This window comes from Vanessa cardui, chromosome 7 (assembly GCF_905220365.1).
Source record: "Vanessa cardui chromosome 7, ilVanCard2.1, whole genome shotgun sequence".
NCBI classification, from domain to species: domain Eukaryota; kingdom Metazoa; phylum Arthropoda; class Insecta; order Lepidoptera; family Nymphalidae; genus Vanessa; species Vanessa cardui.
This window is the reverse complement of record NC_061129.1, coordinates 3,091,147-3,105,103: the sequence shown is the minus strand read 5'-3', so window position 1 is coordinate 3,105,103 and position 13,957 is coordinate 3,091,147. Positions and strand designations below refer to the sequence as shown.

Genomic DNA, 13,957 nt, shown 5'->3' with positions numbered 1-13,957 from the left:
AAACACAAATTAAGCACATGGATATTGGTGGTGCTTGCCTTGGTTTGTACCCGCAATCATCGATTAAGGTGCACCCGTTCTAACCACTGGTCCATCTCGGCTCACATCGCGAATATCTTGTCACAAATATCTTGTTATTTTATTATAGAAATATTTCCTAGCGTGATCGATTTAACTCGTAAGCATAATAGAACAGTCTTTCCGTTATATTGTCAATGCGACTAAAAACTGTAAGACAAATCAACCTACACAAAGCTCAAACGGAAATTGTTCAAATTGAGTATCGGGTAACAAGCTCAGTACAAGTTTAAATACATTTTTATATAAGTCATTTAATAAGTGATATAATTATTAACCATGTACTTAATTAATAATTGAGATCTCCGTCGTCGAGTAGTGGTCCCTGGTGCGATTTTCGGCCGAGTCGTTGTAGAAAAGTCTGGGTCTGGGTCTTTTTGGTACCGTCTTTACTTCTGATTTTCCATAACACAAGTGCTTTAGCTACTCACATTGGGATCAGAGTAATGTATGTGATGTTGTCCAATATTTAATTAGTAAAGAGGTTCGATGCAGGTTCATCCTGACGAAAATGACGTTACGATACATGTTTTTAAGGTGGCAACTTTTTTTCGTGATTTCATTAGGGGTATTATCGAGGAGTAAGATGTTAAGTCTGTATGACTAGGACTCCAACTTTTTTATCCCGATATAAAACGAACACTTTTCGATAAATACTCTTACCAACATAACAATGAAAAATATATATAATGTTATATATTCTCATATGTTATGAGTTCATTTCTAGCAGATGGCGTAACCCGGATTCATTTAGCTAAAACGCCAGATCGGATTTAAAATCAAATTGTTTAAATAATCACGCTGGTCTGATGTACGGCACGCGCCGAGCACGCGGCCTCTTGGTTGCGACCGGTTTTATGTGCACTTGAGCCGTCAAAAACTACCCCTATTTGTAAAGTATTATTTTGATACGTAACACAATGCAATAAGGTATGTTCGATTAAGGGGATTAAAAATATCTCGTTGCATCAAAAATCATTACTTAATGATTTTTTAAGTGACTTTCTTTTTATGTAACTTAAAACCGTATTAAGTATAAAGGACAATGTTATTTTTAGTACATAATCTTAACATAGAAAGGCGTAAGAAAATAATTATATTTATGATTATATTCATCAAAAGAAGGCTAAAAAATCTGAAAATATGTTATAAAATATGGTGACATAATATTCTTATTGCTTTATGGTTATTAAAAAAACTAATTTTACCGAATAATTAATAATATTTACTTACCAACAGTACAGTACAACTACATGGGCAAGTGACGTATTGGTAATGTAATGAAAATGGTTAAAAATATTATAGCACCAATTACTACAGACAGTGGCCAGTTTGCCCATCCAATAAGGCTATAAAAAAAGTGATCATCTTGTAATTAGAAGAATCGGAGAAATGCATGTGATACAAACGTGTCACAAACTTTAATGAATGACATTCGTATTCATCTTTAAAGTAAAACCTGTAAATGCCTTTAAACAATGGCCTCCTCTACAGCGATGCCTTTAGAGTTTATAGCAGAACGCCCACAACAACAATTCATTCCAGTGGGTAAAACATAATAAGATTACCATAAGCACTGAACACGTGATGTATTGCAAAAATAATATTAAAAAATGTCACTTCAAGAGTGATTGCCTAGAATCAAACAGGCAATCTTCGCTTAACACAGTACCCATATGTCCATTGAGCCATTTTGCTTCAATATAAACAATTAAAAAAAATCATAGCTATGAAACAAAATTATTTGCTCTCTTTACAGATGAAAAGTTAACCCTAAACTCGCCGGGTCAATTTAAATAAGACCTCATGATTAATATTAGCAAATCATCCGTCGAAATCTGTTCCTCCGGGAGTGCTTCTGCCGGTCGTTCAGACCCATGCTATACTCGCCGGGGTCATTGTGACGCAGCGGGGTTCTCACTAGCTAATCGCGATAATGTGTTTATTGAATTAGGTGGCGTGTGTCCGCGCTCTCGGGTTGCACATGGGTTACTACCATCACTTGGGGTAGCTTTTTATAGATGTTACAAAGAATCGGCATTCATGGGTTAAAATCGAGTGGGTTCAATTAATATTGAGTTGGTGTTTTGAATTGTATCTCAGTAAAAAAGTAACTGCTTTTGTTTAACGATGCAAATTTACTTTTCTTTTAAGCAAGACATCACATAAAATCTGCTGCACTTAAATTAAAAACAATACATAAATAAATTTACCATTATATAATGTATATCAAAGCGCTTATCACAGATAAAATATACATATATATGTTATAAAAAAGATAGCAGAGAAAACCCTACTTAAGTATAATCCAGCAAAGTAATCTCGCAACGAAAGATCAAATGGATTTCCTTCTGAAAATGCAAAGAGTAATACGTCGCCAGCAGTATCCAAGTGAAAACAATGCAGGTGTCGGATTACTGGAAACGAAACGGGGCAAAAGAGGGCTGAGGACATTAATTTAATTACCCCTCTCTCTCGGGAGCATCTAATATTGTGTGGGAGTGAGGCGGCCGGCATACAAATTCAAATGTCAGTTTTTCGCGTGAGAAATATAAAAAATCTTATAACTGATTTCAGCTATCATCCCCAGCGACTCGGATCGAGTTACTTGTGTCGCGGAAAAAATATAAATCTGTTGATATGTTCTCTCGTATATTTCTCTGTTCAAATTGTCGGTAATATTTCACGACGCAAATAATAAAAGTTCACAATTCTATAAATTTTATTTCAGATCGCATTTTTTCAAGTAAATTTTAGGTCATACAATTACGAATACGTATCAATATGATCTTATAGATTCTTCTCTTGAAACAAGGAATTATTAATAATTTCCCAAAATTAAATTTGTTTGAGAAAAAATTAAGCAGAATTTGAGAAAATTAAAAAAGATCTTATTACAATTCTTCATTGGAAAAAAGAACCAAATATTCCATTGAAACGTCATTTACTATGAAAGTGTGTTTAAGGAATGGAAAGAAAACGCCACTAAAATCGAAGTATCTGACGACCCTCCAGAGTCCTTAATTAAACTCAAGGCACGTAGCACTCCTTGATTCAGTCCCCCCGAGGCCTCCCTCACTCCCTTCCTTATGGACCGCTTAGATTTCCACCCAGTAGGTAGTGTGGACGGAATGCTCTAAGACTTGAATCTTGTACGAATCGGTTTGAGAGATTGGACAGTTAGTTTTAGTTTTTCCCGTTTGGCAGGATTAGTTCTATTTTTGGAGGAACGAAACTTACTTTTATGTCTACAAAAGTTTCAACTTATAAACTCGAAAAATCCAATCTCGTATATAAAAAGAAATATCAGCTCTCGATATAGACTTATGTCAATTCTATTACAACTATATAGAGCAGTATACTAAATAACGTTTAAAAGTTTATTGGATATAAAATCTTGGATTTGAACCTATTTGCATATAATAATCGTTTCTACTAAGCATTGCGCCTTATGAATTCAATTACGCAATTAGAATTCGTTTAAAGAAGTCTTCAAATGACTTTTTGCTATTTTTAATGGGGGAGCCTTTCAAAAGTAATCAGAGACTTGAACGTTGAGTGGAAAACATTTGGCGCAGAAATTGCAACTTTTAACTGTTTTATACTTTTAATTTTCATTTGAATACCTTTTAAATGTAATTTCCAATATATTATCTAGTATTACCAGTATTAGGTATATCATATTATATTGTTAATGTTCTTGAACTAAATATTTCGAATAGAAGTAATACAATAGCAATTAACTCAAGCGCTATAAACGTTATCCCTTAATTGCATAACATTGCAAACCAATTTCGTAAATGCTTCTGAATTCTTCACCGCAAAACAAACCACGACCAGGAAATAATGAAAAAAAAAAAAATAACAAACAAAAAAGCAGAGAGGAAAGTTCAGCCGTTGTGTAATTATTGCGAGAGCTAATGCGCCTCTTGTTTATTCCCTGACTAATTAAGAGAAGGAAGAGCGTTTAAAAAATGCCTTACCGGCGCATTCTGAAAATCAAACATTCATGAAGCTTACTAAGGCACATTTAGATGATTTCACTCATTTATTACGCTGTCTATTTTTTTTCATTTCGCTTTAAACGTTTCCGTTTTTAATTTTCATACTCACTCTTTTATAATTGATGGGGTATCACAGGGTCCTATTTTATGCCTCAAATTATTCAAGAGATATACTTTGAAACTTTTTTTTTAAATTAAAATTAAAATGTATCCCTTAGTGTTAAATTGAACGCAATGAACGATTCATTAACTACTCACAACTACTAGGGAGATAATTACCGTAGTAACAGGTAGAGAAGTTCAGAGGTAACAAACTTCGAAGCTCAATTAGCGTCGAATTAAACCGGTTCGGGGAGGTGACAAATCGCGGGTCGCGGTCCTACGTCTTGACATTGACTAATCGCTCCCCATTTAATTTAGCTGGCGCAATTATAAATAAAATTTCGACGATAAATTGTATGGTGGAACATTAATCAAGAAGTTGGGACGCTGATTAAAATGCTGTTGGCGCAACTATTTGCTAACTTGATATTGTTAATATTTTACACGTGGATGGGGCGGGAGTGATCGGGTGTGGTTGCTAATGGGTTGGTTTAATTGTATACTTGATTAAATGCCTATAGCGAATGGGTTTAATTCTGTATGTATATATGTAGACTTTTACATATTGGGTTTAAAAATACCAAAGAATATCCTGTTCTGGTGTTAAATATATCCGTATTATATTTTTAGTCAGCTGGACTATGTGTGATAAGAAATACCTTATAGGTAATAATACAAGCTATCGTAGATTTAATGTACCCATTACAAACTTACAACCATTAAGACAAATAAAAATTGAACGTTACTTATTTAACATAAATCACATTAATTTAAAAAGTACATTAGGTACGCTTTTCCGTTATTATACTTTCCCTAATTAGGATATTCAAATGGTACGTTTAAAAACCTTTTTATTTATGTAATGGGTATATTAGATCAAATAATATTGAGGTCAGATTGTGTACATAAATATGTTTTTAGAAACGGGAATTTGTAGAACATTATAACCTAATGTAAATAAATGAACGAAAAAATAACTTTTACTCCGAAATAGTGATGTGGTTATCTTTAAACATTTTAATCGTAAAAGGATTTAGGTTATAAGATACCAATTATATTCCGAGGTTAGTATTATCTCAAAACAATTTCACAAATCTTAAAATTACAACGAAAGGTTTACTAGGAGATAAAATTTATTCATCCCATAATATATCTACAAATTGTACATCCTCCGTAACATGTGCCACAATAACTAACCTAACCTTAAATCTTTTGTCTCGGTCACGCGCGCTATCCAAACTATTCCCATCTCCCTCCCACCCACTGTAAAGCAATGAAAAGCGAATCTACGCCTGAATCACGGACGATAACCCCCCACCCCATCTTAAATGAACTGGGGAGCCGAGTAGGTATTTTGATAGGTATGTCGGAACCTCACGGATCTGGAGTACTGTGTTTACGTTACATAAAAGAAATTCCAGCGATATAAATCTATGATAGTTCTCAGGTTTATTACGAATAGTTTTAACTTGAGTTCAGTCATTGTTTTTTTTTTTTAAATATTAGGTAGTATATTCTTACTATTATTATAGATCTATACTTGTGAGTTATATTGTAAAGAACACAGTATATATTTAATTTTGATATGAGAATCGAATTAAAAACATTGAACACAGTTTTTGTGTAACATTTGCTACTGTTTTAGACTTCTTTGGGGGATTGGATTATGTTTTGTTCTGTAAGTTAGTAAAAGAAAAATAAAATATACACTAAATATAAGTGTAAAAAAACTTACAATTAAAAATAACTTAAGATAGCATTATGTTCTGTTGATTAATTATTAAATCAACTAGCAAACAAATTATATGATTCCTTAATATATAAAATATTCAAAGATTGAACAAAAGATAAAGCCCCTATTACAAAAGCAAATTATTCTTGACATTTGTAAAAACAGTATTGAAGATATTTTCAATCACACATCAGCTATCAAACGCCATACTTATAACTCTTAATCCAACATTTCGTGTAACAAATTTACAAAAATAATTGATGATATTCAGGCTTCTTATGATCTTGGACACGGTTACAGTCAATTTCGAGTGATTCATACTACCTATTTCATACATAATAGATACCTAGGTTACGTATCTTGAATATTTAAAATTTATACAACCGTATTGCATGTTTATACATATTTTTAACGATTGACCCGTCTTGACTTCGTACGGGTGCAATGCTGATCCTATATACCTACTATAGTATATACAACGCTCACAGTTTTTTTATGTAGCCCTAGCCAATAGATCTTCGAAAATATTGATTAAAATTACATACTGTAAAGATATACTGATTTCAGAAAGACCACTATAAATAAAAATTAGTTGATGTATAAATCATAACTGCAAGGAATGGTGGCATAGCGCATCAGCATTCCCCTGTTGAATCGCAATTCCTATCCTCTATGCGAAATGAACCAGCCCTCCTGTCAACAGAGAACTCTAGATGTATACTTTTAGTAAAGGTTTTTGTTCTGAATTAAGAATTTAATGTAAATTCATATGTAAATAATTTTACTAACTAATATAATCTGAATGAATAAGATGAAAAGATTTATCATGCACATCGTGATAAGAATCACATGAGCTGTTTAGGGTTAAGTAGTCATCAGAGCGTTCCAGAATCTTATCCCTCGGCTTAAGTGTTAACGAAACAACGGACTATATACCACAACATCATGTATTCATGAAGGGTTTTATACTGACACACGGTCATAGCGTTCGGACACTATAATGAGGTAATGTAAATAAGGTCTGAAAAAAATCACGATTGACTCTTGATGAGATTTATATGACACTTACGAGACACAATTCAATTATTAATTAAGTGATATTTTATTTGAAGTGTTTATTTAATAATACAAATAACAGTCTTTATTGTATCGCAAGAAAACCTTTGTCAGTTTTGAAATTCATTCCTTTATTACGTCTTAAACACTTAGTACCTTTTGTACCTAATCAAATGATTGCGACGCAATATGTCATTCTCAATCTGTAAAGCAGATTATCGCTCATACTGAGCATACGAAAATAGATCTTAAAGTGACGAACAAGTCGAACAGAAAACAGTCGGGCTGTACATAAAATAAGAAGATGAAGACTTATAAGGTCAATCTGATGTTAAAACTGTAACATCTGATACCTGATCTAAATGTGATAAATCATGTTATGCATCAATTTCTTTGCCGAACGGGAATACTTTATATTGCTGTATTCCGGGTTGTATGATGAGTAAGACGGCGAATCACAGGCCCAAGAGACATTATGAAGCTAGTGCAGAATGACGGCTTTTGAAACTGTAATTACTTATAAAGCTGGAGTTTATAGGTAAGTAAGTTTAAGGTCAGTGGTAATTTACTGAATTTAATTGGAAAAAAGACTGATTTTTTTTTTTAAATAATTAGTTGGAAGAGCGGAAGTTCTGTGTGTATCAATAACGCAATCACCCTCTAACGCGCCGCAAACTCCCGTTTCACTCCTTCGCGATAATTATAAAACGCCCCAGCTCATCTTAGGTGTTAATGTACATTAATTATGTGGCGAGGGGCGCTAAGATGTTGTGACAGAGGTGCCGGTTTGAAATACGCCAGTACTTTAAATGGGAACTTAAATTATTACCATCGCTTAGCTTAATCCCATCATTTAAACATAGTTATGGTGCTTGGTGTTCTTAAATAATTCATCACATTTTTATAGGTCAAAACTAATTCGCGAAAATCTTCTCGAGATGTGGTGCTGCCGATTTTAAGGAATGACAATATGCGATACTTTGATACACATAAAGGTGCCATCAGTGACGTAGCATAGAAAAAGAATCAGGTCCTCAGCCCCTCTTTCCCATCTCTCGTTAACTAATAATTACCCTATAAAATTATAGATACCAAATAAGAAATCTTCTACACAGGGTCGTGATTTTCTAGCTTCAGAAGCTTAAGGTTTATTTAAGAGGGCCCCATGAATTCCGGGGGCCTGGTGTACTGCAACACCTGGCCCTATGATAGCTACGTCACTAGGTGCCATACGATAAATATTAACGATCCTATATTTGTGCTGTCTTTTTACAAAAACACTTCAAAAGGCGTTGTGGGGTATGTAGCATTAACTAACATAGTTGTCAGTTGTTAACAGTATGTAACCCTCTCAACTTTTAGACTTGCTATGTCATATAATTATCATAGTAAAATGACTTACCAGTGTGTATGTAGGTGTGTTTTTTCATGTCAGATTTTTGGTGAAACCGCTTGCCACAGTACTGGCACGGGTACGGCCTGGTGTCGGAATGTATGAGTAGATGGGTCGACAGCGTGCTAGATCGCTTGAAGGTCTTCCCACACTGCTTACATTCGAAGACTTTTTCTACACTGTGGACAGCCCTGTCAAATAAATTAAGACTGTAAGAAAATACTCCTTTGTAATTTTATTTTTATTAATATGCTGAAACAAAAGCTAAATATCTCGTCTTTAGTGTCAATTATAAATTTATCTATACATATAATAAAATTGGAGTGTCTGTTTGTAATATTTAAAATAGCCCATTTTTACTCTATGCATATTTATCTATACACGGTCAATATTCCAAAATAACATTTTTTACAATTTTTGTCGGACTGTCTGTTTGTTCCGGCTAATCTCTGGAATGGCTGGACCGATTTTGACGGGACTTTCACTGACAGATAACTGATATAATAGGAAGTAATTTAGGCTACAATAAATATTTTTTTTGTTAAATTCAAACACGTACAAGGTCGCGGGCACAGGTAGTAATACTTTAAAAATGTCCATACTGGTGATAGATAAGCGCTCACCTATGTTGGCTAAGGCTGATTTCGTGGCCGAATGTCTTGCTGCACAGTTCACATGCGAAAGGCCTCTTGCCATTATGTGATCTTCTGGCGTGTACTTCCAATCCGTGCGGCGTACTAAACATTTTTTCACACTTAACACATGAGTAGACATCTCCGATGGGTAACGGCCTTGATAGTGGACTTGGGGCTCCAAGAACTGCAGCACGTAGTCTTAATAGCTCTGGTCCAGCCGCTTGGACCGCATGAAGATATAAATTACTATAACCGCCCCAACCTGGAAGTCCCAGGCTACCAGCATCTCTAAGGAATTCAGCGAATGGTAATGGCGGATATAGGAACGGTCTTTGCGGCTGCACTCTCGGTGCATCTGGTCTTAATAAAGCACTCACGGAAAAGGCTTCTGATCTTTTTAATGGTGGCGATGAATCAGGTGGTCGTCTAGGAGATGACGGTGGCGAATCCACTTCCAGTTCAGGGGAGGTTGAACGAACTGATCGCGGTGAATGAGGTGAAGGTGCCCAGCACGGACTACCACAGCGAGACGTAGGGGACACGCCTTCCGCCCTCGAGGTTTCATTATTGTGTGATTCATTGTCCTCCTCATCAGTTCTCTCACCTACTAGTCGGTTGATACCAAACTTAATTTCTTCTGTAAAGAAAATTATAATTGTTACTCCTGTTTTATGAATAAATTCAATGTTACTTACAGCAAAGAGATTTGTCTTCAAATCGAGATTATATTGCGAACGTATGGTCTACTTGTACGAAAATGTAACAGAATGCCCGATATGTTTGGAGCGGGCGCTTAAAGGGACACAATGCAATTCGCTATTGTTTGCTAAAAGATCACAAAGGACGCTGAAACGCCCCTAGGCCAGTGAAAAAGCGCAGGTGCCACACTTGTCGCTCCGATGAAATGAGCCGTATCATGTCGCAGCAGCAAATTGACTTTCATCTATTCTACCCTCGCCCAACCCCAGTAATTAACACGTCGGGTCGGAGGGACCCCAATCTTTTTTTACAATTCGCTAATCCGCGGGCGCGAGTAAACGAAACTATATCGTTCGACGCTTACTTTATTTGGTTTGGTCTTCATTGGTTTTTACAATTTACGATCTTTAATACTCTTTTTATTTATAATATATTTGTCGATTGATGTTAATTTAATCAATTAACTGTTGGTATTAATAATTATCTACGAATACTTTATTTTTAAATTAACATGTTCAAATATTTTCAGCACTTTTGGACTAATAATAAATACCAAAGATATTTAAAAATGCATGATATGAAAAAACAAAAGAATAAACAACCATTTGCCCGAAAACCAATTTATAGTATTCCAATATTAACTCTAATAAATAATCCGCAGATCATCAAGAAACCATCAGCGCGGACTCACGCTGTCCAAAAACAAACATCCATCTCGAGACGAGACAAGTTACACTAATGAAGAGCGACCCCTATATCTGAAATTCTGCAGCTGTCGTCATTCGGAGCGGAACCAATCGGCCGAATTCGGCAATGTTCGCGATGACTTAGTCCCTCGAACATTTTACGCTTCGGACTTTTCAATAGTCGCAGTTTAGGGTTGCCCCCGTACACTTGTTTGTTTGTCCCCTAAGCGACACGGTTTTATTACCCCATAGTATTTATTACATATTAATGGTTATTTGGATTCATTGTTCCGCCTCGACAGTATGCTCGAATTCATGGCCTTGCAAAATATTGAATGGGTCGCTATTCAGGGTAATGGGGTGAACTGTAAAGATGGGTATTATGAGCTCCATTGTGTACTGCTTTGTAATGAGATAATTTAAGTTATTCAAAGTTTGGACTGTAATCAGGTACTCCAGTTTTTGTTAAATAATTTTGCAATAATATTATACAGTGACGATTATTTGACTTGTTTTTACTTGCTTAATGAAGATATGATGCTAAATACAATGATATTATTCGCTTCAAATTATTTAAGCCAGTAATATTTTTAATTCATTCAAATTCAATAAAAAAAAAACCATTTATATGTTATAAATTTAACGATGTTCTAGACTGTAACAAAATCAAGAAGACTTCTTAACACATTATTTTGATTTCAAACCCGCCATCGCCACTGAATTCATGTGCTTAGTTTATAGTTATAATTCATCACATGCTCGGGGATAAAGAAAAACATTGTGAGGACATCTACACGAGACAAGATGAGAATCTGCCCCGCGGATTCACAAAACCGCATTGGAGTATATAATGAAACCATCTCCTCATAAGTCTCTACCCACCAATGAACTATTAATAGGCCTATATAATTAATAGGCTAGTAATAGTTACTCTACCTTACTATACTCTATGTATCGTACATTAGGTAAATACTTCAAGATAAACCAAAGAATGATTTCGTTCCTTATGGACTTCTTCCAAGTACAGTCCAAACGAGGCGCAATCTATTTAAGTCTTTTAAAATGCAAACGAAACTACCGTTTAATTTTTATCCAAACAGTGCATTAGCATCATTACCGTCCACCTATTTGCAGACTAATGCAATTTTAATTATAAAAGGAGCGGCCACAAATTACGCGATGCATTCTATTTTATTCGAAAAAAGAGGTTGTATATCAAGAAATATTTAATTTACCAATACAATAATCTTGTATATAATTGCTTGATTAGATATTATTTCTATTTTAGTTATAGTAGTAAGGTCGTATGAACAAAAAAATAATTAGTTTAACAAAGAAAACACCAAAAGGTTGAAAAGCAAAGGTACTTAAGACCTTTTACAATGACAGTCAGATATTTAGAATAAAATACATACATGTTTTATGTAAATAAACATTAATTAAATTGATCAGATTAAGGTTAAGTCTATCACTATCGGTATTTGATAAAAATCATTTAAAATATTATACAGATTATAAATGTTACATAAATTGTTTGTCCTTTACATGTTACGGAAGATCTGATAATTCTTTGTTAAAACGTAGTAATTCGGATAAATCTATCAGCCTGATATTTAATTAATAAACTGTATAACGGTTTTGATCAAAGTAACATCAACATATTACTATTATACGTTGGTGATAGACCTTCTGCTACCCCGTTTGGGTAGGTTCCACCCATTCATCAGATATTCTACCTTCAAATAACGTAAAGTAATGCCGATAGTTTCATTGGTAACTAGAGGCACAAATCATTGGCGCATTTCTCAATTAAGGGATGTTTCTTACAGCGCCATTGTCTATGGGCGGTTTTAACTATCAGGTGGCTCATTTATTCATCCGCCTACGTATATCATATACAAATATGTAGTCAGGTAAGATATATCGAACTAATAGGATTCGAGATGGCCCAGTGGTTAGAACTCGTGCATCTTAACCGATGATTGCGGGTTCAAACCCAGGCAAGCACCGCTGATTCATCTGCTTAATTTGTCTTTATAATTCATCTCGTGCTCGGCGGTGAAGGAAAACATCGTGAGGAAACCTGCATGTGACAAATTTCATAGAAGTTCTGCCACATGTGTATTCCACCAACCCGCATTGGAACAGCGTGGTGGAATATGTTCCAAACCTTCTCCTCAAAGGGAGAGGAGGCCTTTAGCCCAGCTGTGGGAATTTACAGGCTGTTGTTGTTGATATCGAACTCTATAACTTGAAATGAAAATGTAACTGTCTCTTGGCGAAGTATTTGTCAATGCAAAACGGTATATAACATTTATTTAATAATATTAATTATCTGAATTAGGAATTACATAATGCAAAGTCACGTTACAATCGTTAGTCAGGATTAGAGGTTGTTATTAAATGTTTAACAATGATCCCGACTTATATGGGGAGCGTGTCAAATTTCATTTTTAATAAAGTACGAGTGCATGGGGTTCATCGGACCCATATCGATGAGTTTGGTGTTAGAAATTTTAATTGAAATTCTTGTATTAAAATTATGATTTATAATATAATATGAATTATTCAATTGCAAATAATTTTATTTCGTTTGTAAATGTGACGTCATCTTAGACATTGTAACTGTCGTTTTAAAAACTGTATTCTAATTATAAAAAAGATTATTGAAAAGTTCTTCTTATATAGGCACCGTGCGTAGCGATAACTCTGCCATCTCGTGACTCATATTCAAAACTTTTACCCTCAATTTCAGAAATTCTACTGTCAAACAAAGGAAAATATTTCTGAATTATCGTGTTAATTTTTGATAATTTGAGCTATCGAAATGTATTGTTGTATTTCTGGATGCCGTAATACATCCAAAAACAATTTTAAGGGTGTAAAATTTTACTATTTGTCTACTAATAGTACTCACATGCCATGGCTTAGGTATAAAAGAGTGAAATGGATAAATGCAGTTATAAAACACACGTAAGTATACCTCCAAGTATTTAAAAAGTGCTATTTGATTTTATTTATATAAAAATCACCAATTTTGTGGGTAACTGTTATGGAAGACAGTTTAATTTTTTTGTTTAATTTCGTCGCTCGTTGAATCTAACCTATAACCGTTGTTTCTTTTAGTAGACATCCAAATAACTGGTTCCCATCTAAAAATACCACCATCTGCAGCGCCCATTTTACTGGCAACAGAAAATCCGAAAATCCTCAACACCCCTCGTATGTACCTACAATTTTTCCTGGTGAAAAAAATATAAAAAACTTGGATCAAAAAATTCAAAGATTTGAAAGACACCAACGTCGAATGCAAGCTGTATCAGTAAAAGAAGATAACTATAAGATCATTGTTAATTGGTAAAAAATCATGTTTTATAATTTTGATTATTGTAAAATCATGTTTACAGACTTGACAGCTGCCAGCCTGCCACCAATGTGTCTGGGAAGTTTCTTTTTTTATTCGCATGGTGTCTCTACTGTCGGAAGTATAACGCCCTCTATTGTTTCTGCACGGTATCTTATGTAGTTTAAAGATCGTTTTCTGACTATTCCTTTCTTGTATTGAAAATGGA

General features: G+C 34.5%; 1 protein-coding gene across 1 annotated transcript in view; it reads right to left on the bottom strand.

The window, feature by feature from the left end:
* Window positions 1-13,957, bottom strand: part of LOC124531376 (zinc finger protein Gfi-1b) — a 59,414-nt gene that overhangs the window by 17,953 nt on the left and 27,504 nt on the right. Inside the window, exons 3-4 of the mRNA XM_047105938.1 lie at window positions 8,989-9,637; window positions 8,375-8,556 (exon numbers count right to left, since the gene is read on the bottom strand). Of these exons, the coding sequence (XP_046961894.1) occupies window positions 8,375-8,556; window positions 8,989-9,637 (831 nt within the window). The remainder of the gene's footprint in view (window positions 1-8,374; window positions 8,557-8,988; window positions 9,638-13,957) is intronic.